Below are 23,262 nucleotides of genomic sequence, written 5' to 3' on the forward strand. Positions count from 1 at the left end.
CGGTCTCCGACCGGAAGTTTTGGTTGAGGAATATTTGGACACGATATCAGGACGTGGAGCTATTGAATATACATCGCCCCCGTGATCATTTTGATAGATTATTAACGTTTACTAATACCTAAAGTTGCATTACAAAAGTATTTCGAAGTGTTTTGTGAAAGTTTATCGTCGACTTTTTTAATTTTAAAAAATGACGTTGCGTTATCAAACTCAGTTTTTTCCTTGATTACACAGTCTTCATAGATCGATATCTAGGCTATATATGGACCGATTTAATCGAAAAAAAGACCCAATAGTGATGTTTATGGGACATCTAGGAGTGCCAAGAAAGAAGCTCGTCAAAGGTAATGAATGTTTTATATTTTATTTCTGCGTTTTGGGTAGCGCCGGCTACCGCAAAATCTGTCGTGTTAGGTGACTTTGCAGTATTTTGGGGGTACATGCTATCAGATAATAGCTTCTCATGCTTTCGCCGAAAAGCATTTTACAAATCTGACTTGGTGGATAGATTCACAACGAGTGTAGCTTTAATTCACTACCTTGAATGTGTATTTTAATGAAAGTTTAATGAAAGTTTGAGTTTTATCAAAAACTATAGGTGGCGCTCTGAAATTCCGCTGAGTGATGTTCCTTCATGGGAACTGTATTCTGCGTCATCCTTAAGAATCACCACAGCCAAAATGGGAGCCACATAGAAAAACTACAAATTCTCATTTAAAAAAAACAAGCTAGAAACTCTTTCCGAAGACTGTTGACATCTAGTGGAAGCCCTAGGAACTGCAATCTGGGAGGACTTCCTTTTATATTCCCATTCCCAGCCATTGTAATCAGAAGTGAGCTGAAAAAAATCAAATCCAATACTACCAAGTATACGCATATCCTAGCTTCTGGGCCTGAGTAACAGGCAGTTTACTTTGGGCACCTCATTCATCCAAACATCCAAATACTGCCCACTAGCAGAAAGAAGTTAACAAGATCAGGCTACTCCATGGAGCTTGGGTGTATCACAAGTACCCTGTGTTAAAACGGGAGTCTGAACAAAGACTTTAGGAACAAAGATAGACTTGATGACCAAGAGTTTGAACAATTACAGTGTATGAGAGCAACTTGCTCACTGATTTAACACGTCATTGGAGGTAGAGTCTATGTATGGGCTGATCTTAGAACAACCGTTTCTTTAGTTCTCGAAAAGTCTACAACGGTCATAGACATTTCAGATTGTCAAATGTCTAATCTAGGATATATGCTTATGATACCAAACAAATACATATCCCTGGTTGTTAGTCCATACATGTCCATGCAAGACTGTTAGAATCAAGCAATGGTTGTGAAAAACGCCACAGACATTGTATATGACACCTGTGTCGGGCCACCAAGTGCATCTATGTGGGAACAAGGCCCATGCAACTTGAACTAAGTTTGAATAGGAGGCTACTCGTACCCCGGGGATATTTTCTCTGGAGCCCCTCTCTGGAGTCACTCATCCTTCTTACTATTGTTCAGTGGACTGGATCGGCCAATCACAAAACACGGTAGCACATTAAGAGGGCTGCATGGTGGAGGGCATCGGTTAGGTGACGAACGGACTGGCAGTGAGAATGAACTTAATCCCTTAAGCCTCGTGTTGGGGCTTGTCTGTTATATATCTCTCTCCCTTCCTCCATCCCTCCGACAGAGCAGAACACAGGCAAAAAGCAACAAGAGAACCTCAATCTACTTTGTCCCAAGAAATCTGTTTTTCACACTTTTCAGAAATGAATTTCACGAACTTGCTCATGCAGGTTTTATTGTGAATATAAACCATTGTTTTAGTCACTTTTTTTTACCTCAAAATGTATTTGAGGGCATCTACAGTAATATCTAAACAGAAATCTTTAAATGGTCATAATAAACTAGCGAATAATTTTGAAGAGTTCATGTTCAGAATATTGTTTTTAAATCAGTCCTTGCATGTAATTTGAAAATAAAGGAGTATATCTCGTCATTAGCCACAGAAACAAATTCAGATTTTTTTCTGGGTGATGACACCTGAAGATGAAGTGTCACTTAAGGGATAGAGGCAACACCACTTACCTGTGATCCCGTTACCATGAAAAGGTATCCTGCTAAAAGCTAGAATAAGACCATTATCACTTAAAGGTGATTAAGTGTCCTGGATGGTTTGGAGTGATTGATTTCAGGATGATTTTGGGAGCAAATGCTTGGAATAAACCCTCTTCGTTTCCAATAATATTATTATAGTTTTACAGGAAGGCCAGCATGAGTCTAATTATAATGTAACTTCTCTCTCTGTCACACAACATGTGCCTTAACAAATGAATAACGTTTTTTTTGTTGTGCATCTTGACTTCTTCTGGCTTTTTAATTACAACCAATACTGTGTAGATTCTGTAAACCTGCAAAATGACCAATATCACTCCCAGCAACGGAACATGGATTAGAATGCTGGTACCATGTTGCTGCTGTCCCAACAGGTCAATCAAGAAAGAAGCATAAGATTTGGGCAACAAGTCACATGTAGGCCCTTTACTGATATCAAGCAGGGTCGTAGCCAGAGGCCCTTTACTGATATCAAGCAGGGTCGTAGCCAGAGGCCCTTTACTGATATCAAGCAGGGTCGTAGCCAGAGGCCCTTTACTAACATCAACCAGGGTCGTAGCCAGAGGCCCTTTACTGATATCAAGCAGGGTCGTAGCCAGAGGCCCTTTACTGATATCAAGCAGGGTCGTAGCCAGAGGCCCTTTACTAATATCAAGCAGGGAGGTAGCCAGAGGCCCTTTACTAACATCAAGCAGGGTCATAGCCAGAGGCCCTTTACTAATATCAAGCAGGGTCGTAGCTAGAGGCCCTTTACTAACATCAACCAGGGTCGTAGCCAGAGGCCCTTTACTGACATCAACCAGGGTCGTAGCCAGAGGCCCTTTACTGATATCAAGCAGGGTCGTAGCCAGAGGCCCTTTACTGACATCAACCAGGGTCGTAGCCAGAGGCCCTTTACGAACATCAACCAGGGTCGTAGCCAGAGGCACTTTACTGATATCAAGCAGGGTCGTAGCCAGAGGCCCTTTACTGATATCAACCAGGGTCGTAGCCAGAGGCCCTTTACGAACATCAACCAGGGTCGTAGCCAGAGGCACTTTACGAACATCAACCAGGGTCGTAGCCAGAGGCACTTTATTAATATCAAGCAGGGTCGTAGCCAGAGCCTGATGATGAGATGCATCGAGGGTGTGCCTGCAACACACCAGGGTCATGAACTTGTGACTCTGCTGGGACATCTGTACACATTCTCCCACTGCGACTCCAGCACTCTCCTTGATATCAAGCCTCATGGTATAAAACCTTGCTTGGTCCTCTCCTCTGAAAGAATTTGGCACGCAGACAGAATAGGAAGTCCCAAAGGAGAGAACCCTCCTCGGTTAGGGACGGACAAGCCTTTTTGTTCGGAGACTCCCCGCAACAAACCCCAAAATATTTGTGGACATCTGCCCTGGGCTCATCTACATGCATAGCCCCAGCCTGGGAGGGGGTGGGGGTGGGGGTGACCTGCTCAGGAGACAATGGTGCTGCAGTCTGATCTATAGCCACTACTGCCTTTATATTCCAGCTCAAAGAACAGACTCTAAAAACTGGAAAGAGAGGGGACTAAGGGAATGTCAGGACCTCTTTCCAGGGAGGATTGATACAACTCGCATTTTGGTTTCTCCTCCCTCCAAGCCTCCCAGGAACGATCATTTTTCACCATGCAGGCAACCAGACCTTTGTCCATAAGTTGCCATTCAGGGGAACTTGGTGTTGTGAAGGACAGTGGACACAGAAAACAGGATGGATCCATCTGGATGAAAGGTGGATTTGGTGGTCCCCTAAATTATCCACCAAATAGTGAAGCTTTTAGCATGTTGAATTTAGATACCTTTTTAACATGTCAAATGTAAAAATATTGATTTATACAAATATTGTTTTTTTTGTGAAAAGCGCAATTTCATTTAAGATTGCTTTGTGAAGTCACTGGGAAAAGTAGCAATCACAAGTAATCCTGAGAAAAACGATCATCCTTAGCCCTGTTGACTCGTGTGTGTGTGTGTGTGTATAGTAGGAACAATAACACCATCTGCTGGTCTCAACACGAACTGTGTGTGTAAAGTGCATGCTCACAACAAGAGGGGGCTCTCAACACATTTCTTTGTACCCTTTCTCCTCCAGTAACATGCCAATATACACTGAACAAAAATAGAAAACTCAACATGCAACAGTTCATACAAAAAAAAAGGGAATTCAAATAAATAAATTATGGTCTTAAATGGATGGATTTCACATGACTGGGAATACAGATATGCATCTGTTGGTCACAGATAGCTTTTTAGAAAGAGGTAGGGGTGTGGATCAGAAAACCAGTCAGTGTCTGGTGATCACCATACTCAAGCAGCAGAAAAAAAATCTCCTTCACAGAGTTGTTCAGACTGTTTGTGGCCTGTAAACTGTTGTTCCACTCCTCTTCAATGGCTGTGCGAAGTTACTGGATATTGGCAGGAACTGGAACGCTGTCGTACGTCGATCCAGAGCATCCCGAACATGCTCAATGGGTGACATGTCTGGTGAGTATGCAGGCCATGGAAGAACTGGGACATTTTCAGCTTCCAGGAATTGTGTACAGATATTTGAGACATGTGGCTGTGCATTATCATGCTGAAAAATGAGGTGATGGCGGCAGATGAATGACACAATGGGCACACTCAGGATCTCGTCACAGTATCTCTGTGCATTCAAATTGCCATCGATAAAATGCAATTGTGTTCGTTGTCCGTAGTTTATGCATGCCCCATACCATAATCACCCAGGGGGACTCTGTTCACAACGTTGACATCAGCAAACCACACGACGCCATACAAGTTGTTTGCCATCTGCCCGAAGAGCACACTTCTCCAGCGTGGCAGTGGCCAAGTTGGTTACGACGCCAAACTGCAGTTGGGTCAAGAGCATGGTGAAGATGAAGAGCACGCAGGTGAGCTTCCCCGAGATGATTTCGGAGTTTGTGCAGGAATTCTTTGGTTGTGCAAACCCAGTTTCATCAGCTGTCCAGTCAGCATACCAATTGAGACATCTGTGGCATTGTGTTTTGACAAAGCACATTTTAGTGGCCTTTTATGATCCCCCCAGCACAAGGTGCATCTGTAATGATCATGCTGTTTAATCAGCTTCTTGATATGCCACACCTGTCAGGTGGATGGATTATCTTGGCAAAGGAGAAATGATCACTGACATGGGATGTAAACACATTTGTTCACAGCATTTGAGAAATATGTTTTCAGATACACAACAAACTTTTCTGGGATCTTTTATTTCAACTCATGAAACATGGGAACACATTACATGTTGAATTTATATTTATACATCCAAGCAATGCAATTATCTGAACATCTGCATGGGAAGCATTTCTAAAAATGATCAACCAAACTCCTTTCTTTAGACACTTGCCCTAATATAATTGGTTACGTTATTTCTTGTCTCTGCATCACAACAGTCGGGGAACCAATCAAAAGACCAGCATCTGAGAGGGATGTCGTCCTAGGACTTCAACACAAATCAAAAATGTGTCTTGCACTTAACAAATTTAGCAAGACGAGTTATCAGAAAATATTAAAAACAAAACCAGGCATACAAAACTCCAGACCCATTCATGGTTGGTTCCTCCTGGTACAGTACATTGGTTAAAATAAAGAGTTACAAGACTGTATGACTAAACATGAAAGCTTAAAAAAAAAAGAAAAGACAAAAAAAAGAATAATAATTTGCTGGAACATCCACTCGCGTTACAAACGAACTCTATCCAAGCGTAAACATTTCCAACACTTGTCATCATTCCTAAACAGGAGTCTTCGTCCCTGTGGTACTTTGAGCTTTGGCCTTCTCCTTTTCCAGATGTTTCTGAAAAAGAAAGAAAAAAGGACAGCATTTAGATTTCAGAACAAAATGTTGTTTTTTCTGGATGCTGACAACTGTTTGATACAAAGTGAGACGTATTGGTGTGTTTTGTGTCAGAGCTTTAAATGACTGCTTAAATCATTTTGGTATATCTGCTAATTGACTAAAATATTGTATATGTTTACCTTGAGTTTTTGGTAGTGAGATTGACTGCTGCAGTGAATCTTCTTGGCCGTCTCCTCATTGGAATAGAACAGGAAACAGACTCTACAGTAGTACCCCATCTTCACATATTCAACACCTGCAATCAGACAGAGTCACTATGATGTTTGGTTGGAAGAATTTCACAAAAAAAGGTCTACACCTGTTCTATTCAGGGCATGTGACAAATAACATTTGATTTGATGTATGAAATGTATGAAATATGATATAATCTACATGGTCAAAAGTATGTGGACACCTGCTCATTGAACATTCCCAAAATCATGGGCATTATTATAAAGTTGCCACGCCCCCCTTTCACTGCTATAACAGCCTCCACTCTTCTGGGAAGGCTTTCCACTAGATGTTGGAACATCCATTCAGCCACAAGAGCATTAGTGAGGTCGGGCACTGATATTGGGCGATAAGGCCTGGCTCGTAGTCGGCGTTCCAATTCATCCCAAAGGTGTTCGATGGGGTTAAGGTCAGGGCTCTGTGCAGGCCAGTCAAGTTCTTCCACGCCGATCTTAACAAAACATTTCTGTATGAAACTTGCTTTGTGCACATGGGGCATTGTCATGCTGAAACAGGAAAGGCTCTATGCATTGGGGCAGGTAGCGTTCTCCTGGCATCCGCCCAACCCAGATTTGTCCGTCGGACTGCCAGACGGTGTAGCGTGATTCATCACTCCAGAGAACGCATTTCCACTGCTCCAGAGTCCAATGGCGGCGAGCTTTACACCACTCCAGAGAACACATTTCCACTGCTCCAGAGTCCAATGGCAGCGAGCTTTACACCACTCCAGAGAACACATTTCCACTGCTCCAGAGTCCAATGGTGGTGAGCTTTACACCACTCCAGAGAACACATTTCCACTGCTCCAGAGTCTAATGGCGGCGAGCTTTACACCACTCCAGAGAACACATTTCCACTGCTACAGAGTCTAATGGCGGCGAGCTTTACACCACTCCAGAGAACACATTTCCACTGCTCCAGAGTCTAATGGCGGCGAGCTTTACACCACTCCAGAGAACACATTTCCACTGCTCCAGAGTCCAATGGTGGTGAGCTTTACACCACTCCAGAGTCTAATGGCGGCGAGCTTTACACCACTCCAGAGAACACATTTCCACTGCTCCAGAGTCTAATGGCGGCGAGCTTTACACCACTCCAGCCGACGCTTGTTGTAACGCATGGTGATCTTAGGCTCGTGTTGCCATGGAACCCCATTTCAAGGAGCTCCCGACGAACAGTTCCTGTGCTGACGATTCCAGAGGCCATTTTGAACTCACAACCGAGGACAGACAATTTCTACGTGCTTCCGAACTCGGCGGCCCCGTTCTGTGAGCTTGTGCGCCCTACCACTTCGTGGTTGAGAAGCTGTTGCCCCTAGACGTTTCCACTTTACAATAACACTTACAGTTGACCTTGGGCAGCTCTAGCAGGGCATAAATTGAAAGTCACTGAGCTCTTCAGTAAGGCCATTCTACTGCCAGTGTTTGTCTATGGAGATTGCATGGCTGTTTGCATGATTTTATACACCTGTCTGCAAAAAAAAAATATGAGTGAATCCACTAAATGAAAGGGGTGTCCAGATACTCTTGTCTATGTAGTGCATCTATTTTAAATGCGTTGGACAAGACAAAAGTGGTCTGACAGAAAAATAAAATTATTCTATATGTTATAAAAAAAAAAAAAAAAATAAGTATTTCTAAACACATAGAAAACCATTTCCCCCTTGAGTATTAATCTGAGCATGTCCTTACCCACTGGGTTGTTAGACTCATACGGCCCCAGAGGAACCTGGCTGGTTGATGAAAGCTTCCCCTCAGCCTGGGATGGTGTGCAGCCGGTCTCTCCATTCTCAACGCTCCTCACACTCACTATGGAAATGGCCGTCTCGTTTTCCTCCATTTTGATGTTCTACGGCACAGGACAATAGTTGACAAACTAAAACCTCCTGGGGTTTACATCCCAGAATGGCGTGATATTCCCCATCAGATCATCATAGAGGGATTGCTGATGATGACAGCGAACTACGTTTGACCAAAGCCCCATAGGACTGTGATCCGTAGTAATACACTATAGTGAATATGGTGACATTTTCAGAACAACCTAAGCCAGATAAACTTACCATGTCAGTGTCAATCTTGTGTACAGCTGAGGTCTCAGAGGGTTGACCGTGCTCGTGCTCTCCCTGTACCTCGTCCTCCTCCTTCCTAACCTCTACCTCACTCTGCTCAGTGGGCGTCTCCACCATCTCCTCCTCGTCTTCTTTGTCAGGCTCGTCTGCTGATGAAGATGCAGTCTCCTCTCTGGACTTCTTGACTGGAGGTTCTTCATCCTGTTTGGCCGAGCTTTTGGCTGCGGAGCTCCTGTGGGAGCTCGTTTCACTGCCCGATCGCTCCCTCTTCGACGACCTCTTCTTCTCCTCAGAGTCAGGGGCTGGTGGTCGGTGTCTAGTGTGGGAAAATAGTATTTCATCTTTAGTGGCGCCATCTTAGTAGTGACAGAAATAAGTTGAAGTGTACAACGCTCACAGCAAATACACCAACTGTTGTTTAGTTTGACTCACCCGTATTTGAGCTGTTTGTACTTCCTGCTCACGTACACCGTTAGTCGCTTGCCTTCGAATTTAGGGGGCGTGTCCTTGTAGGTCTCAGACATTCTCTCAGCGTCCTCTCCACGTTCCATCTCAATGAAACACTAGAAATGAAATAATTAACATACAATAGAAATCCACATTTGTTTTGTATCCCACTCTTTCCAAGAAGCTCTGTAGCCCGAAGAGAGAACAAGATATTTCATTACCTCGTTGCGAGATCTGTTCAGGAAATAGCGTCTCACTTTGCCGAACGGTTCAGCGATTTTCAGAAGAGAGGCATCTGAGGATTTGAAGTGGGGAATCTGACCCACGTATACCACTCTCCCACTCTGCAAGAAGAACAACAAAAAAAAAGATTAAACAATTTCTACAGTAGAAGGCTGGCAAACTGAATCTGCAGGTACGGAGCTCACCTGAATGGTAGCGTATGTCTGTGAATGGTAGATTTTCACAAACTTCCCACACACAGTCGGTGTTACATTCCCACTGTAGAAATTGACCATTGCTTTGGCCTCTTCTTCCGAATTGAGTTGCAGAAAGGCCTAGGTTCACCAACAAAGAAAATATACACAATAGTTAAAAGTTGACGTCATTATTTTATTTTTTTAACTGTCAAATGAATCTATCAACCAACTTTACCTCAGGTCTCACGTCAAGCACCAGGTGCTGAACTACAGTACCAAAGGGTTTGGCCAGGGCCAAGATCTCGTTCAGGAAACCATAGGCTCGTTTAAATCCCACAACGTTGACCACTCTCAAACCCCCAATTTTCTTAGAGCTTCCTGCAAAGAGGATGAGAGCGACAATTACACAACTGTTTACTTTCACCCAACAACAGTTGGTGGAGCTTACTTTTCATGTGGGCCGTCACTGTAGCAATGGTTTTCAATTCCACAGACGCTAATCAATCAATCATCCTAAATTAAATGATCATACATCATGATAGAGGTGAAGTTCATGTTGTTTACCTGAAGAGGAGTACTTTACTTTGGATGAGGAGTCCTGTCTCTCCAAGTCCTCGTCCTCTGCCAGCTCATCCAGAGTCACAAAGTCATCCATGTTCTCTGGGAAATCCTGCTCCATGCTGCCCTCCTCCTAACGGAAACGAACAACATGTTCGTTACATATTCAACATAAAGCACTCATTCAAGGGTTTTTCCCTTTATTTTTACTATTTTCTACATTGTAGAATAATAGTGAAGACATCACAACTATGAAATAACACATGGAGTCATGTAGTAACCCCCAAAAAGTATTAAACAAATCAAAATATATTTGAGATTCTTCAAATAGCCATCATTTGCCTTGATGACAGCTTTGCACTCTTGGCAATTCTCTCAACCAGCTTCACGTGGAATGTTTTTCCAACAGTCTTGAAGGAGTTTGCACTTATTGGCTGCTTTTCCTTCCCTCTGCGGTCCAACCCATCCCAAACCATCTCTATTGGATTGAGGTCGGGTGACTAGGTCTGATGCAGCACTCCATCACTCTTCTTCTTGGTCAAATAGCCCTTACACAGCCTGAAGGTGTGTTTTGGGTCATTGTCCTGTTGAAAAACAAATGATAGTGGAACTAAGCCCAAACCAGATGGGATGGCGTATCGCTGCAGAATGCTGTGGTAAGCCATGCGAGTTACATGTGCCTTGAACTCTAAATAAATCACTGACCAGCAAAGCACCCCCACACCTCTTCCTCCATGCTTCACGGTGGGAATTACACACGCGGAGATCCTCCGTTCACCTACTCAGCGTCTAACAAAGACACGGCGGTTGGAACCAAAAATCTCACATTTGTACTCATCAGACCAAAGGACAGATTTCCACCAGTCTAATGTCCATCTCTCGTGTTTCTTGGCCCAAGCAAGTCACTTCTTATTGGTGTCCTTTAGTAGTGGTTTCTTTGCAGCAATTCAACCATGAAGGCCTGATTCACACAGTCCCCTCTGAACAGTTGATGTTGAGATATGTCTGTTACTTGAACTCGGCGAAACATTTATTTGGGCTACAATTTCTGAGGCTGGTACCTCTAATGACCTTATCCTCTGCAGCAGAGGTAACTCTGGGTCTTCCTTTCCTCTGGCGGTCCTCATGAGAGACAGTTAAATTTAATGACCTTATCCTCTGCAGCAGAGGTAACTCTGGGTCTTCCTTTCCTGGGGCGGTCCTCATGAGAGCCAATTTCATCATTGCGCTTGATGGTTTTTTGCGACTGCGCTTGTTCTGTATTGACCGACCTTCATGTCTTAAAGTAATGAACTGTTGTTTATCTTTGTTTATTTGAGCTGTTCTTGCCATAATATGGTCTTGGTCTTTTACCAAAAAGGCTATCTTCTGTATACAACCCCTACCTTGTCACAACACAACTGATTGGCTGAAACACATTAAGACAGAAAGAAATTCCACAAATTAACAGGAACACCTGATGCATTCCAGGTGACTACCTCATGAAGCTGGTTGACAGAATGCCAAGAATGTGCAAAGCTGTCATCAAGGCAAAGGATGGCTACTTTGAAGAATCAAACAAAATATATTTAGATTTGTTTAACACTTTTTTGGTTAGTGCATGATTCTGTGTGTTATTTAATAGTTTTGATGTCTTCACTATTATTATACAATTTTGAAAATCGTAAAAATAAAAACCCTGGAATGAGTAGGTGTCCAAACTTCTGAAACTTCTACTGTATGTCAACATATTATTTACATATTCAACATATTAGTTAGATATTAAAAATAAATGTTTATAATATGTACAATATAAAACATTTTTTTTAAGGGAGATATGTCACTGTGCTCAACAGAACAAAAACACAAGAGTAGTAGTGCCAACTTGTAAGCAAGACAAATATTTTCTTGGACTGTAAATGTTTTCTGTTGTTGACCTACCTGGTCTGCAGGTAGTTGTTCCTCGTGCATCTCTGAGCTCTCTGCTGGCTCTGCCGACGGCATGTCATCCTTGTCCTCGGTCTCTGGCTTATCTGTAGTGGCTTCAGTTTCCATCTGTTCACTCTCAGGCTCTCCCTCCGCTTTCTCCTCTGGAGCAGGCACAGTCCCCTCCTCCACCTCTGACTCCTCAGCCTTCTCTGTGACATCACCACTGCTCAGAACCTTGGCAGTGCTCGGAACGTCATCGGAGTCCGGAGCAGGTTCCTTCTCCTCCGGGGATTCCAGACTGGTGTTGGCAGCGGTCTCTGGGTCTTCCGTCACGTCTTCAGCCTTGTCCTCTGACGACCCATCATCACGTGAACCTTGGTCTCCCTCTCCTTTGCACTCCTCAGCGTCATCTCCCTCCATCACACCAGCCACCTCATCACCTGACCCCTCCCCGTCTCCTCCTGACCTCTCCCCCTTTCTCTCTGCACCGCAGTCCTCTCCTTTTTTTGGTGGTTCCTTCTTGTCCTCTTTGGCTTTGCTGCTAGAGGAAGATTTACCACTTCTGGAAGAACTTCTGTCTTTGGGCCCAGTACTACTGTTGCTTCTCCTTCTCTTATCATCCATCAGTGTGTTGGAGCGATTACCCACACTGTTACAGACACTGTTACAGACAGACAACAATCCACAATCAGTACAGCTACCTGGAAAAAAAGGCCAACTAAGTCCTCTAATGTGATAATGAAGCACTGAATCAATCTTGGGAATTCTTACTTCAAGGTCTTGTACTTGGTACAGATGTTTAAACGGACAGTCTTTCCCTGGATGGTCAGTGGATTTAGAGTGTAGTACTTCACCAACATCTCAGCATCCTCTGCAGACCCCAGCTGAACAAAAGACTAGGAAGACAAATGCTAACGTTTATACATTTTAAGCCTTCATGACAGATCCAAAATATAATAAAATTAAAAAAATATCCTCATGCCTCCTTGCAGCATGCCTTAGGCACGTTCACACAGATGAGCAGGGACCCTGGGCATCTATATTTTGGTGTTTTTACAAGGTTAGTAGAAAGGCCTCTTTAGTGTCCTAAGCTTTCATAACTGTGACCTTAACTGCCTACCGTCTGTAAGCTGTTAGTGTCTTAACGACCTTTCCACAGGTGCATGTTCATTAATTGTTTATGGTTCATTGAACAACCATGGGAAACAGTGTTTAAACCCTTTACAATGAAGATCTGTGAAGTTATTTGGATTTCAACAAATTATCTTTGAAAGTCAGGGTCCTGAAAAGGGACGTTTCTTTTTTTGCTGAGTTTAATAACAAATAATATGTGCCATTTAGCAGACGTTTTTATCCAAACATTAGTATATATTTTTTTTAATACAGAGAATAAATAGTACTTTTACCTCATCAGTTAGAAACAAGTGTTTCTCCACGGTGCCGAAGCGCCGCGCGATGGTGAGGAGTTCCTGCTTCTTCTCGTTCTCACGCGGCAAGTTGGAGAAGAAGACTACCTGCGATTGGTTCACCGCCGCCGGCTCTTTGCCTTGTTTCGCCTCCCGGTTGATTCTCTCAGTTCTGCTGTCTTTCTGTATTCAGAGAGAGGAACATATTACGTGTACTGGTTTGCGTGCATGATCACTCGGGGTCGTTCACGGTCAGCTAAGATAGAAACGCAGCCGAGTGACTTGAGGTATTTCCTCGATACAACAGATACAGGTAAAAACTAATGAAAAATAGACAAATAAGGACAATATTCCAATATTACCCGAATCACCATGAGTTCCTTGGACAGATAACAAGTGATTTGTTTCCCATGCAACAGCGCTGGGTTCTGCTGGTAGTAGCTCACCACATCCCTAGCTTCCTTATGAGTCTCCATTTCTAAAAAGGCCTGTGGGAGTAGAAATACGCATCATGAACCCTGTGCTACAGGACCAGTCATCGGGTGCTCTAATACAACGACGCCATCCGTTTACTTCTGTTAAAATGGGTAATAGGAGCAAGTCAAGTGTTTTGAAAGAGTTTGCGTTTCCGGTTGTACTGGAATACGTTAGTTAATAAAGCAGAATTGATTAAATACATTGTAATAAGAGGAAAGTGGTGTGAAAACACAAGAAAGGGGGTGGTTTCCTGGACACTCCAATTAAGAATCTTTACAGTCAATGACTGTGTGTGTGGGCACAACACAACAACATGAAAAGACAACTTCGCGTGATGTGACGGTTTCCAGTTTGAACTTGAGGGGGGAAAGCGTGCTTATTTCCACTCACTTCTCAAGACCATGGATTTGCAGAACTTCTAATGGTTGATCAATTGCATTGCAAGCAAATATAGTTGTTTTTTTTTTTTGGGGGGTAATTGAAGTGTTTGAGGCACGGGAATTCTAATAATGGTCAGCCAATCAAAACAGAATGTAGGTCTGGTGTGAAAACAGATGTATTTGCAGTTGGGGAAGGAGATTGCATGGCAGCATATTGACGGATATATTTCTATCATTTTTTATTTGGTCAGAAATTTTAGTTTAAAAAGTCACTGCAAAATATTAAAACATTCTGAACACACCTCTACAGAAATGTGATAAAATTTACCATCGTGCTTTTTTTTTTTTTTAATTCATGAATGACCCAGTTCTAGCATTTCTGAATCACACAGCAAATGAGGGTGTTTTTATTGTTTACATAAAAGGGTGAACGGAGGCTGTTTTCCAGGCGGGGCTGTAACGCTTGTTCACGAGCGCAGAAATACAGTATGGCACTGATTTATCAAGAATTTTTTTTAATGTTTGATAAATCCCATTAGTTTGTTGCGCACGCAAATCCTAGAATCTCCACGTACGCCCAGAATTGAACATGCCCCTGGCAAGGTGGCACAAAGTGTCGTGCTTTACCTTGTTCTTCAGTACCAGGTGTTCACAGAGAGTTCCAAAGGGTTCAACCAGGGCGAACAGGGCTTTGTTAGACAGAGGACTCCTGTCATATTTGGCCACCACGACTTTGCTTCTGATCTGAGGAGGAGAACAGTTCAGAACGATACAAAAACAAGTTGAATCCATGACTCTCACACCTAAGACATACCAGTAAAAATACATTTGTTTTTGATGAGGAGTTACCTGGTCACTGCATTGCAGTAAAAAGATTGTATTTGATCAAGATAATATCATGACAAATAAAACACATTACCTGTTTAAGTGCCATAGAGTGTTGATGTGGCTTGCCTGATCCAACATTAGATCCAGCACCACCACCTAAACAGACATAAGAGGTTATATTTATATAAGAGGTTCTATTTATATATACATACACAAGGTTTTATATATATATATATATATATATATATATATATATATACACTTTTTTTCAAGGACCCCAGTCACTTAAATTACAACATGGCAGTAGCCAGCTAACCAAAACATGGATTACTGTCTTCCTTTGTCCCTAGACTGATTACAGGGTCAGGAAGCCAATATGTCATTTAGTAATTTGGGTGAACTAGGCCTATCCCTTTAATGACAATGATAACATGGTAATGAATACAGAAATTAATCAGTAAGGTGACAGGAATAAGTATACATTGGCGGCATCCGGGGGGGAAAAAAGGCACCCTATTCCCTATATAGTGCACTACTTTTGGCCAGCGCCCTATGGAACCCTAATCAAAAGTAGTGCACTAAAAGGGAATCGGATTCCATTTCAGACACGGACACAATCTTTCACACAAACACAGCATTACCCCAACCGGAGTTCATGCGCCCTCCTCCTGCCTGCTGCCTTTCAACAATGGGGATTGGTCCCAGAAGACCGTCTGATTGATTGGTTGTCTCCAGTAGATGAGACCCACCGCTGAAAAAGGGACAAACATGAGATTCAGTCTAATTACATAAGACTGATTCAGCTACGTATTCTAAAGTGCAAATTCACTTCCTGATTTGGCCTCGTTTTATATTTGATTCATTAAGAAATGCTATTGTCCATGACTTAATTCAAACTCTAGTTGGTTTTGGGGGTGTTGTTCTTTCATGTGTGTCTGTGTTCGCAGTTGACAAGAGTTTAAAAAAAAATATTTAGACAATTAACTTTAGCTGACTGGTATGCGACAGTGGTAAATTTGGTTTGAATTTGGATAGCCAAACCCGGGGCTAGTTAGGGGCCATCAATAAATTACAATGTAAATTAGATAATACTCTCATTATTTTTTAGTTCTCAATAAATGCTTTCAATATTTGTAAATTAATTTATACAATTTATAGTTGGTTTGAGTTTAAGTCACTGAAATGTCAACATATTGTCCCATTTTATTGAGGGTCCCTAACGAGCCCCATAGGGATATCCAAAGTCAACCCAAATTTACCGAAGGGATTCCAATCGGGTCGAGAGCAGCTGCACTCCAGATGTATAATTTCTAGTGTGATGCCAGCTGTCGGCAGGATTAAAACAAAGCTAGCCTTCGTTTATGTTGTGATGCAGTCAAGGACAACAAGTCTCAAAAAAAATTATAATAAATAAATAAAAGAACTCTGTTTTGGACAAGACAGACTTTATGACCAAAATGACCGTATTTATACATTGTAGTCAATGTTGACGTTAGATTAAATGTTTCACACTCATAGATGCCACATAGGCTGTTCTCTAAATTAGAAGGTTTTTTTTAAAGGGCAGTTACTCTTTAAATTCAAAACACCTGAAAGGTTTCTTGTTAACTGGTTTATGTTCTTTATCAACTCTTGGGAGTAATATTTGCAAACAAGTTATAACAACTGGCGTGTGTGTGTGTGTGTGAGAAAGAGAGAGCGTGTGTGTGTGTGTGTGTGTGTGTGTGTGTGTGTGTGTGTGTGTGTGTGTGTGTGTGTGTGTGTGTGAAAGAGAGAGCGAGTGTGTGTGTGTGTGAGAAGAGAGTGTGTGTGTGTGTGTGTGTGTGTGTGAGAAAGAGAGAGAGAGTGTGCACGTGTGGGAAAATGAGACACATACCTTCTGCTTGTGGCCATGTGTGGATCCCATTCTGGGTACCTAATGGTCATGGGAGAACATTGGCCAAAAATCATTGATGGTTCACACAATTTTATTTTAAAATATTTATTTTTCCCTCTCTTCATGCTTTTTTTTCAAGCAGGCAGGGTAAAAGTACCGTTTCAGTGGGTATCTGAACTTTAGTCAAAACAACCTTGGTTTTTGCGAAAAGATCTGTACATAACATCATGTGTTTGAAGAGGAAATGTAACTTACATTTGCAGGAGGAGCCTCTGGTTTTCTGTATGGCGTAATCCATCTGTGTGCTGGTTCCACTCCTGCAGACCAAGACAACCACTGGATGAGTGACTGATTTACTGAAGACATACACTGTATACATTAATTGGCTCCCACACCAATTAGAAAGCAAAAGGGTGATTCAACTACGGCTCTTCAGAAAAAGGAGAAAGAAGCTGAATAAGTGGAGATATGATGCTACTATAAAACAGACTTGTTGAATCATTACTTAGTGTACTGTAGGATTGGCTTTTCATCACTTGATAAATCAAAAAGGTATAAAAGATTTGATTATAAAATTCAAAAAGTGGTCTTGAATTGAAAGTGTCCGTGCGTTTATGAGAGTAGCAATCAAACTGAGATCAGAGTCGACGGTGTGAAATAGACAGGTAAAGTGGAAAATGAATTGGAGTCAATACTCACCATGGTAGAGTGCACGTCAAAATCACAAAGAGAGCACACATGGGGAAACATGTGAGGTATAACTCCTAAGAAGTCCTGCACTTTGCCTTGGGACGGGGATCCCATTCTCCTGGTCATAAAGACACTGTCTGCCGCTGAAGGGGGACCCATGCCCATACCGCTGTAGCGATCACGGGAAAGATCTGAATACCACCCTGGATCTCTTCCACCACTGCCGTGGCCATAGTCGAGTTCGTACCTTCCAGCTGAAGTGTCTTGGATGGAATTGTAGCCCAAGTCTCCTTGCTGAGCGTGGGCCGAAGCTTGCCCCATGGAACCACCCAGTTTGCCAACACGCATGTCATCCCAGTCATCTCTGCTGGCTCTGTATGAGGGCTCAGAGGAGAGCCCGGACAGGTCCCCTCTAGAGCTGCCTGCCATGCGTCTGTCAGAATCCACCTTCCGGTTCTTAAGCTGCATTATAAGGTGAGGCAAGGTCTCCACACTAATGCTGTCTTCTGGGATCTGTGCCAGCACGTCCAGGTCAGCGAGCGACAGGCCCAAGCTGGAAAACAGCTTTATGGAGTTGCCAATGTGGCTGCTGCCGCCACCACGACGGGACAGCTGCGGGTCACACTCACCACCACCCATACCCGAGGACATGCCGTGCAACTGTCTGGAGGTTGAGCCATGATGGAGACTGTCTGAACGCTGTTCATTCATGCTGAAGTTGAGGGTCTCAGCAGCAGCCAGAAGCCCGCGTCCCACAGCAAAGCCTTTCTGAGAGCTATCAGATGGAATCTTCTGGGACATGGCAATCCTCAAAATGGCTGACGAGCTCTAAACTAACTCAATGTGAGATTACACAGCACAAACAGAATAAGGAAGCAGTTAAAGCGAGGGCCAATTTAGAAGTCTTTGAACGAAGAGAAGATTTGGTCAATTCAAAAACTGACAACGACGTGGCAACAAGTCAACGTGGATGAGGAAAAAGGAAAACTCTCCTCTTCATCTGATGGAATATTTCTGCAGAAACATAATGGTGAAAGTGTAGGGTGTAAGTTCTTGTCTGCCACCCTCCTCCACAGTTAGCATGGGGATATGGAGGTGCCAACAACAGTCTGCAGCCAGGTTCAGTTAGCCTACAATGTACATAGAGCAAGTGTAGAGAGAACAGCCCAATTTAAATAGTCAATTGAACTGTGTTCAGAATCAGAATGTTAGGTTTATATGAAAGAAACAGGAAGAACCATTTATTAAAGCATTGAAGAGAGACCACTCACAGAAAAGGAGGGAAATGTACAGTAAAGATTCAGACGTGAATTGACCTCATACGAAAGTAGAGGAAGATATACAGTAGCATTAACTGTATGTCATAGCCAGAAGAGAAGATATATCAAACATGGCTTCATCTTCATAGAGAAAGGGTAATGCACCAAGTGACCAACAAATTGTCCTAACTGCAGTTTGGACACAACTTGAAAAAGAGCTTTTAAAAATGTTTAGTTACAGGGTTACAATGATTTAAAAAAAGGGAATTTGAATCCAGTCTCTGGATCAGAACACTGTTAGATCCTGCTATAGCAAAGACAACAGTGTAGACAATGTATCGCAACATTAGCTATTCAAGTTGCTAACTAACACGAGATGCAGTTAACCGCAAGAGCTGATTTTTTCCGCTTTTTGTCTGTGCTGCCAAAAACATATGTACTCAATATGTGAATATTTGCTGAATGTTGTGCTTACAAGATATAACTAAAAACGTTTAGTTTGAAGCTGATAGTAGCCAACTAAAATGTTAATAGATAATAGCAGCATAACATATATTTGATGTGAAAGACAAGGCCTCTGGCCTAGTTAGCTTACGAAGCTAATTTGATGGCAACGAGCTTGCATGTTTTCGTCATGAGGTGTAATATTATGCTAAAAAAAAAATAAAGGAGCTCAATATAAACAATATATATTCGTAATATGTAACGTTAGTTATTTTACAGTCAAACGAAGATTTCCCGAATGTAGTGAACTGAGGTTTTATTGTCCTTACCTGCGCAGGGTGGGCTCACACGGCGTCGAAGCTCTATAACGAGAGTCGCAGAGAGGATGCGCCCTGGTCACATGGGAAGGTCATACGATTCGTCCAATCGCTGACGCTCAACGTGTAAACAGCCTCAGCGGCCATTATTGCTCACTTGTCTTGGAAATAAAGAGTTGGAGAACAAAACAAAAGCAACAACGGACAGCTTTGAACCTTAACCTGGTAAGTTGACCTTTATGAAATATATCGTAACGTTATATTAACATTGATGTGGTCCATATAAAACAGAAATGTGTGTGCCTAGTTGCTGCTTTGAGCCTTTATAGCGAGTCGTCTTAAGAAAGGTAGACAAGTTTCTTTAAATAAATATAACCTTTATTTAACTCGGCAAGTCAGTTAAGAAGAAATTATTATTTACAATGACGGCCTACACCCCAAACCCGGACGACGCTGAGCCAATTGTGCGCCTATGGGACTCCCAATCACGGCCGTCTGTGTTACAGCCTGGATTCGAACCAGGGTGTCTGTAGTGACGCCTCGAGCACTTAGACCGCTGCGCCACTCGGAAGCCCGAAACTATAACCACAGTGTTGCTAACATTTTGAACTGTACTGTGTTTTTTTTTCCCGAGTTGTTGATTGTTTATTGCTGTGTCTTATTATTACTGTGTTCTGAAATATTGTAATTGTTCTTCTGTTGGTCTATTTTTGAAGATACAACTAACTTACCTCATCTTTGTTACAGCCAAAATGAAAGACCCAAGTCGCATCAACAACACCCCAAGCCTCAGCAACAGCGAACTTATCCTACACGGACAGTTCATCAATGATGACAATCCTTTTGCTGAATACATGTGGATGGAGAACGAGGAGGAATTCAACAGACAGGTACTCTACTTATTCTGCCTATTGATCAGGTACTAGATTAGGTAGCTAGTTGATTTAATATTTAATGCCTATTCCACATACAAAGAAATAGCTGTTTTTGTAATAGCAATGTATCATTATTTCAATAATTTAGTGTTTTGCGAAGAGTGGGTGTCTAAATTATTTTGAATGCTTTGTCCCCAGATTGAGGAGGAGCTGTGGGAGGAGGAGTTCATTGAGCAGTGTTTCCAGGAGATGTTGGAGGAAGAGGAGAACGAATGGTTCATCCCAGCAAGAGATCTCCCTCTAACCCTCGGTCAACTCCAGAACCAACTCAACCTACTGGTCCTCTGTGACACTGGCGTTGTCGACGGCCTGGCGGTAAATGTTTCAGTGATTTTGTTTGTCCAGGTTTCCTTAAAGTAAAGTCTGTGGAAAGTAGCCATTTTAGTTGACCTAGTCCGATTCTTGTGTAGGGAACCATTCAGGATCAGGTGGCTTGCCAGGCTAGTCTCATGTGGCCATCCTTCAAAATCGTGTCTCTTCGATTCATGAAAAGCCTGTGTTTCTGAGGCTAACCTAGTCCCAGATATGTATGTGCTTTCTTGCCACCACATTTCAAGTTTTATTAGTCGTATGTCCAAAGGATACACCGTCCAACGAAATGTTTACTTGCATGTTCCTTCTCGACAATGCACCAACAATAAGAAATAATAAAAGATCAGAATACAAACAAAGTATATTTCTCAGTAGAATAGAAGGAACATTTTGAGCATACGTATAAAGTATGATTTTCGTCTTGTTTGGCATGGCAAGATAACACTGGTTGGAACATACTTTACTAAGAGTAGGTCTATAATAACTCCATTTGTTTGGATTTAATCATCTCTGTAAGCTTTGATTACATTTTCCCTCGTGTTTTTTTCCCCCTCTTCAGATCAACAGCAATTTGAACCCTGAAGCACAGGAATTCGTACCAGGGTTGAAGCACTGAGACTAGTCCTCTGATGAACGAATCATCTGTCCACACTGAAGCCAGTGTAGGAAGATCTGTTGGAGTTCTGTTACTCTGTTGCACTTAATGTGTTGCCAAAGTTTTCCAGCTAGCCCTGCATGTTTAACGTTTCAATAATGTTGTGTATATAAATCATATGTTTGTTGTAACTCTTCTGAATGTAAAAACAGGGTAGGAACCAGAATACTTTTTACTTGTATTTCTCATTTGAATATTATAGGCCTATGTTATGTAGGTTGTTCTAACATACCTGCCCTATCAAATAATACTTTTCTGTTCAATCAAAACTAGTGGTTCATCTCAATCACAAGATGTATTTTTCATTAGAACTTTGTTTGCGTTATGAATTCAGTAAGAAAGTGCAGAGAACATATTTCTTTATACAGTCTCATTTTGTTGAAATGCAGTTTGCTATGAGATTAAAATGTAATATCTTAGCCGGGTTTAAAGCTGGATGTTATAAATTAGATTTACCTACTTTATAATATGTCTCTTATTTGTTTGTGTTCTACATTTTACTTTCTTTTCAGAGTCTGAAATGCCAGGCTTATTTGAGATTTTATTTTCATTGCACCTCTTCTTCCTGACATTATCTTTCAGAGCCTGGAGCTTGAAATCCTACTGCCATGTCGATGTTGACTTTAGTTTTTTCTAAATGCACCTAAGAGGAAAACTGCTGTATAAAAACTTACCAAAACTATTGTACAAAAATCTAAATGTTTTTTCTTTAAGTATTTGAAAATAAATGTTGGACTATATATTTTGTGATTTCACACAACAAATCATGGCCCCTGATCAATTCATACTCTTGTTTTATATATAGCAAACAAACTGCACTCGATTCTTATGGGTGCGTTCGTAAATTCGCGCTGGCTCTATACTCCGAGTTCATAATACTCTCGTCTGAGAGTGACAGAGCGCAGAATGATTTGTGAATTTACGCTCAACACCGGTAGAATATGGTCGGTGTCAGTAAAATGTTGCCAGCAGCACAGTTACAGCCACCAACGCTCTGGATAACATGAAAACAGCTCTGCTATGGCAAATAAAATAGTCATGGAGGTGTTCTCTCATTTGTGTCTGGAAGTAGTTAAACTTGACTGCGGTTGTGAGGTCCGACCGCTCGGTTCAACCTCACTCCTCCGCCAGAGCGGAATTGACATCCTGACAAAGGCTTTGAATGTACGAACGGCCAGAGCGCACTCTGGAAATGCAGATACATTTTTACGAAAACACACTACTTAAAAAAAAGTGGTTACTTCCGGTTCCGGTTCAGACGCCTGGGAAGCTAGCTAGCTACTTCGATACAGGTTTCAGTAAGATACTTAACGAATTAACGTATATGCCGACATTTTATGTTTGAATGTATTCACAAATTATCTTTAAAAAAAATGCTAACGTGAGAGGAAGGTAGCTAGTTGACGTTAGCTTTGCTAGCTCAGCCACTGTCCGTTTCAAGTAAATGTAAACAGCAACGTTGTGCTTTTAATAATATCGATGACCTTTCCCAATAGCCTAATATTGAATCCATATTCCCTAGATTGCTTCTTTGACCCATCATCTCTTCACTGGCAACTTTCTCAACAGAGATTAGATACGTTTACGTTCCAGCATGTCTCACAACTACTCCTACAGACGACCACCGCCAGCTGAAGGTCTAAGACCCAGCTCTTTCGACTCTCCAGATCACCTGCACCCTGGAGACCACAGTAACAATGTTTACAGATCGTGCCAGGAGTCACCATCTCATTCCACAATACCATCCTACCCATACTCCTCATCCAGAGCCTCCGCTGCCACCGAGTCCCCTTACTCTTCATCACTAAGCCGGTCAGACCCTTACTCCTCACTAAACAGGTCAGACCAAACTCTCCTGAGCAGCTGTGGGCTCAAGCCCAAAGACTTATCTCTACTAGCCGAGATGCCTGAGGATCTCATCACCGTGGAGAACCTACCACATCTGGTCCTGGAGATCAAGAAGAAGAGGGCGACACAACAGTCAACATATCCAGCTATGATCTCTTACCCTCCTGCTGCCATATCCCCCTCTGTCCAAGTTGTGGACTACCACTATGGTAAAGAAACTCCCAGAAGTTACCAAAC

The 23,262-nt window shown here is 42.3% G+C and overlaps 2 protein-coding genes across 3 annotated transcripts; one reads left to right on the plus strand and one right to left on the minus strand.

Annotated features, from left to right (window-relative positions):
* Positions 1 to 5,319: 5,319 nt before the first annotated feature.
* On the minus strand, positions 5,320 to 19,417 carry LOC118373487 (matrin-3-like). 2 transcript variants are annotated; one of them, XM_052487477.1, is made up of 20 exons: positions 19,288 to 19,417; positions 17,265 to 18,269; positions 16,821 to 16,882; positions 16,566 to 16,604; positions 15,331 to 15,440; positions 14,781 to 14,845; positions 14,489 to 14,605; positions 13,367 to 13,492; positions 13,005 to 13,187; positions 12,370 to 12,494; positions 11,611 to 12,259; positions 9,697 to 9,823; positions 9,368 to 9,510; positions 9,142 to 9,270; positions 8,935 to 9,057; positions 8,699 to 8,829; positions 8,258 to 8,582; positions 7,890 to 8,046; positions 6,108 to 6,223; positions 5,320 to 5,925 (listed from the first exon to the last, which is right to left on the minus strand). In XM_052487477.1, the coding sequence occupies exons 2-20, from the start codon at positions 18,054 to 18,056 to the stop codon at positions 5,863 to 5,865; spliced, it is 3,582 nt and encodes a 1,193-aa protein (XP_052343437.1). In that variant the 5' UTR covers positions 18,057 to 18,269; positions 19,288 to 19,417; the 3' UTR covers positions 5,320 to 5,862. The 2 variants fall into 2 exon arrangements, with proteins under 2 accessions (XP_052343437.1, XP_052343438.1); XM_052487478.1 differs by lacking the exon at positions 19,288 to 19,417 and having other exon boundaries at positions 17,265 to 19,281.
* On the plus strand, positions 19,359 to 21,917 carry LOC118373489 (polyadenylate-binding protein-interacting protein 2-like). The gene is made up of 4 exons (XM_035759622.2): positions 19,359 to 19,500; positions 20,023 to 20,165; positions 20,349 to 20,525; positions 21,082 to 21,917. Exons 2-4 carry the CDS (start codon positions 20,028 to 20,030, stop codon positions 21,136 to 21,138), a joined length of 372 nt encoding a protein of 123 aa, XP_035615515.1. The 5' UTR covers positions 19,359 to 19,500; positions 20,023 to 20,027; the 3' UTR covers positions 21,139 to 21,917.
* The last annotated feature ends 1,345 nt before the right edge of the window (positions 21,918 to 23,262 follow it).

This window comes from Oncorhynchus keta, chromosome 30, assembly GCF_023373465.1.
Source record: "Oncorhynchus keta strain PuntledgeMale-10-30-2019 chromosome 30, Oket_V2, whole genome shotgun sequence".
Taxonomy (NCBI): domain Eukaryota; kingdom Metazoa; phylum Chordata; class Actinopteri; order Salmoniformes; family Salmonidae; genus Oncorhynchus; species Oncorhynchus keta.